Source organism: Mesitornis unicolor, unplaced genomic scaffold (genome assembly GCF_000695765.1).
Source record: "Mesitornis unicolor isolate BGI_N332 unplaced genomic scaffold, ASM69576v1 scaffold35168, whole genome shotgun sequence".
Classification (NCBI taxonomy): domain Eukaryota; kingdom Metazoa; phylum Chordata; class Aves; order Mesitornithiformes; family Mesitornithidae; genus Mesitornis; species Mesitornis unicolor.
The window spans coordinates 18,349-23,254 of NW_010201823.1; the positions used below are offsets into that span (position 1 = coordinate 18,349).

Sequence of the window (4,906 nt, forward strand, 5' to 3'; positions counted from 1 at the left end):
TAATCACATGAAGAACTTGAGGCATGTTAGAACACAAACAGTAGTGTAAAGAAAGAACAACTTTCAGACACTATCTTCAAGTGTCTTAATAACTGCAAAGAATAAAATGAGGGTTTGAAAAACAAGGCAAACATAAAAAGTAACTTTTTTTAATGACAAAAAGCTATCACGGTACAGAATGTTACTCGTGTAGAAGTAGTTACACTGTGACTTGAACTACTTCAGAATAGGAGGTTTGGTTTTTTTGTTTTTGTTTTTCTTGTTTGGTTTTGGTTTGGTTTGTTTTTGTTTTTTAAAAGGAGTAACATCTTCCACACAGTATCTCTGCTATCAAAACTGATGGGGAGTATGAGGAGTAGATACTACACAGATAAGCAACCGGAGGTTGTAGTGACAAATCACATCTGCTGCTGACCAAAGTCATTGCCTAAGTCTGGATTGCAAAGGGATATAATAATGGAAATACAGCTATTGTGCCCTTGATAAAGACCTTAAAAAACATGTGATTCTCCAGGACTGTGGAGAATGTAGATTCCACATGAGAGGGGGATTACAGAAGGAAATCTGAGGGCTAAGCCATTCTCATTTTCTTGGGGCCCCAAGATCCCACTCACCTTGGAAGCATTCCAGCTCTGGGGTCTGTGAGCCTGTGCTGCTGGACTCTTCCATCTCCTTTCTCCGCTGCTGCACTATTCCATCCAAATCAGAATAGTCTTCATTGAAATCCTGATGGAGAGAAGGAGTCATAAGAAAGCTCAATGCTGTTCTAAATTCAAACCACCTTATTTCCTCTGACTTCTCTCTAGAAACTGAACCAACAATTACAGACATAAAACTGTTTAACCAGGAACAATCTCTGATCTCACGATGTTGAAATCTAGTTAGAAAAATAAGCTCTGTATGATCACCAGAATTCAACCCTAACCCCCTGCCTTCCTTTAAGTAAAGAGATTACATCTGCATGCAAAAGACAGGCTGATAATTTAGACAAACTGAGAAGTTCAGGACAGGCATTACTAGAATTAAATGCTGGTAAATGCACATGTAGTTACACATCTTTCAGATGCCTGAACTGGCTCACAGAGGAAGGCTTGCAACTAGAAACACTTCAAAAACTGTTCATGGAAGAAGGAGAAGCAACTTTTAAGTCAGTACAGAGTGAGTGAAACCTGACTGCTACAGAGAGATATGTGGAGCATACAGACCTTGGAATATATCCAAAGCACACAGATGTATATATATTGCATGTGATCAGATCAAATTCCTCCTATGCCAGTCATTCCCACTACTTCCTACTGTTAAAAAAATTCATGGAAGTTTTAGAAACAGATGTCATAATTTCCTTCAATTTCCTTCCTTCAGACATCATAAATAGCTCTTGCAATGAAAGGTGCCATGCAACAAAAGAACAAACTTCTAAGCCATTTACCAAGGGCAGAGTTGTAGGACGATCAGCTCTGAAGCTGTTTTCTGCAGAAGAGGGATTTGGACTGTTGCCCATGCTTGTATTCTGAAAAAAACAAAGCAGCAGTGTTAACAAGGAATACGCTCAGAAACTACCTAGCATTTAAAATAGGGGAAGCAGTAATAATGAGCACAAAGCTACATACCATCTTCTCTCCCATTAGTACTTACCTCAAGATGTCTACAGCTAGATTTTAATAGCTTGTAGGTGGTATCTCTGGAGAGTAAGGAGACAAACATGTACTGAAAAACAAAAGTTCCAAAACTATTTGAGAAAAGCCATAGAGTACAAGCTTACTTCTATTTAAATAAAACTGACGGGTGGTTTGGCTGATCAAGTAACTACTTTCAAGAACTTCATAGCAGAAAAATCCTCCACTCATTCTAAGACTATGACCTGAGGTTAATCACAAGGAACACAGAACAGGCACACAGAAGTTACCATGTTCTGCTGCAGGAACCAGAGGATAGTCCAGATCTGTATTTTTTTAAAAAGTCTTAGCATACTATATTTTACCTACCTCTTTAAAAAAAAGCCAAACAACCCACAACTTGTTTTTTGTACAGTCTCCTGCATCCACAAAATACCTGTGCAATGAAAATGGGCTGATTCTAAAGCTGCTCTTAGGATAATCACATTTCCTACTAATTGATGCAATTACTATTCCTAGGTATCACTGTAAGCAAGTGTGTTCCATGCATCTAAGGTATTGCTGCTCAGGTAAGAGATCCAAGTAAATGAAAGAATGCTGTCAGAGCTGCGAAGAAGGCAGGCAACCCTCTGTGCATGCCCTTTCTGACCCAGCTGTTTCAGTTCACCCAGTGTTACTACACAGCAGTCTTGGAGAACAGGGAATGATAGATTACAGACAGCAGGTGGCAACCAGAGATTCCATATCTTATTTTTTCACCATGTTTTACACAGTTTTGTTTACTGCAGATTCAAAGAAAGAAGACAGGGGGTCAACAGAAGGGGAAAAAAATGGTCCCTGCCTGTCACAAGAGAGGAGGCAAAAGAAGCTAGAATCATCTAAGAAACCAGATCGTTCCGGGTATTAAGTCTAAATACCCACATTCCTATAGTTGTTTCAGTGGACACTTGGCACCTTCAAGAATCCCATATATTACTGCCAAGAAGTAGGGAGGGGGAATAAAAGTAGAAAAAAAAAAGAAAGAAAGCAGGCAGAGTGCAATAGCTTTGTTCCCTATCAGTACTTACCCTATCTGTGACTGTTGCTATGATCAGAGCATTTGGCACGAGAAGGGCAGTTTTGGTTTTCTTCAAAAGCGTCACTGAGAGCACAGGTATACTAATCTGAAATGAGGTCAATGTAGTGTTAGGGTACCAATATGTGCATACAAATCTGCATATTCTTTCACAAGGAGTCAGCCTCCCAGCTGTGATAAACCAGACCTTCAACACTCTTCACTTAACATTTCCCACTACATCCCTGATTACTAGTATTTCATATGGAACAGATATAGTCCCAGATTACTACTGTATTTGAACTATTTTTACTTCTAATTTTATCAGATGCCAATCCAGGCTTATGTTTAAGCCTTCCTTTCCTTAATCCCTTCCAGCTCTTACAAGACAGGCTTAGTTCACTCTAGATCTGCATAACAAACCAGTCTTAAAGCCAGGCTTCTTTGTTTAGAAACAAAACACTTCAGAACACATCAGACAAAAGAGGCTTGTTGAAGAATGAACATAAAAAGTCTTCTCATCACTTACAGATCCTTTAGTTTGCAACAAGTAGCTGAGTAAACAGTTCATCCTTCAAGTAATGTTGAAAGATCCAATACCCATACATCCACTGACTTAAACTGATTCCTGTGTATGCCATCCAGACTGCCTACATTTACATTGAAAAGTTCTCAATTTTCTGTCCTGCTTTCTGTTTACATCCAACCTCAGCTTAATGCCTGCTAAGTTGCAGAGTATTTAACTTCAGATATTCTGTAATGTGCTCTTCTTGTAAACCACATATTACAAAGAACTGAATACCTGGTTTGACTTTCATTTGAAAAGCCTAGAAAATTAGGCTGACCCAGAATGGGTCAATGACCCAGAATTTAATAATCTGGACTATCACTATAGCCACAGTTACAAATACTGTCCACTCTACTGTCTATCTTCCCATCTCATAGTATACATAAATACATATACATTCCTGCATTTAAAACCCTGTTGACAAATATAATTTCCTAGTACTACTTCATTAGAAAAGCTCAGCAAATTAGTCAACTATAATAATCCTGGATAGAAATGATTAGGATACAGCTCCTATTAAAAATTCCTTTGACACACAGAGTCACAACTACCTGAGAAACTTGGAAGCAAGATTAAAAGTGTCCAAAGATTGTTCAAAGAGTGACCACAGCAGTGAATTAAAAACACGTCAGTGCAGAAGGAGAATGAAGTTACTCTGTGCAGTTTCACAAAACATTGTTAACTTCTGTTCAGAACAACAGCATGAAGTCATGAAATGAAAAATTGTTTCAAATTACAAAAAATGTATTTGTGTACATTAGTCTGGGTGGAAGATTGCCAACCACTGTTGAAGCATGGCTAACCAAGTATCTGCTTGTCATCTAAGGGCTAGAAACTTGCTCTTTACTCAGTACTTACTTTCATTTTAAAAATGTGCTAGCAGGAAAAAACCAAACCAATCTAAAGCATATAATTTTAGTAATTCTTAGTCCCAGGCCTGGGTCTAAGAATCTGCAAATCTGGTCATCGTTTGTTCTGCTGATTTTTTTAACATGTCAACTCTATTTGTTCTGCTTCAGAAGCCATGTCTTTTGAAAATTAAACAGGTCCTCAACGATACCTTATATTCTTAAATTGGACATGGTATCATTCAACAAAGTTTTTACAACATTTTTCAAAACAGCTTTTTCTGGGAGTGGGAGAAAGGGAGCAGCTATGATGTGTGTTTGAGAGGAAAACCACAGAATCCTCAGGTAGTCAGAACAGAATATGTCTAACTTAAAAAAAACCAAACAACCCAAACCAAAACAAATCAGAAGATTTTTCAGCAGAAATCCTGCTAATAGTAATGATTAAAAGAGTAGCTTAGAAGTTTTCCAATTGGTTCAGTTCACCTCAAAGAACTTTGAAAATCAGAGATGTTAATGGCATTCTACTGCATGATATTTTGATGGATAACATTACTGTAATCAAGACTAAAGCATACTTAAATGGGATTAACTACTTGTTTAATGCACTGTTACCCCAGCATTAGATTAAAATGGTAAAATCACTGCAAAGTACTTTATTTCTATCTGGAGTAATAATCATTTCAGGAAATAAGGTCTACCTGCAGGCAACTTAGAAGGCAACTAAAATGGGTAAGATAATGCTTAGCTCCAGGAAAGACAGAGCCAATATATACAGCCAAACCAGAACTACCTGGAAAGACAGTGATGTCTTTTAAAG

At 37.8% G+C, this 4,906-nt stretch overlaps 1 protein-coding gene across 1 annotated transcript in view; it reads right to left on the reverse strand.

Moving 5' to 3' along the window:
* GRAMD3 (GRAM domain containing 3) overlaps positions 1-2,779 on the reverse strand; it is a gene marked incomplete at its 5' end in the record, with an annotated part of 12,048 nt that extends 9,269 nt beyond the window's left edge. The window contains 4 exons of the mRNA XM_010190221.1: positions 615-726; positions 1,430-1,510; positions 1,636-1,707; positions 2,684-2,779. Coding sequence (XP_010188523.1) covers positions 615-726; positions 1,430-1,510; positions 1,636-1,707; positions 2,684-2,779 — 361 coding nt within the window. The remainder of the gene's footprint in view (positions 1-614; positions 727-1,429; positions 1,511-1,635; positions 1,708-2,683) is intronic.
* Positions 2,780-4,906: the final 2,127 nt, after the last annotated feature.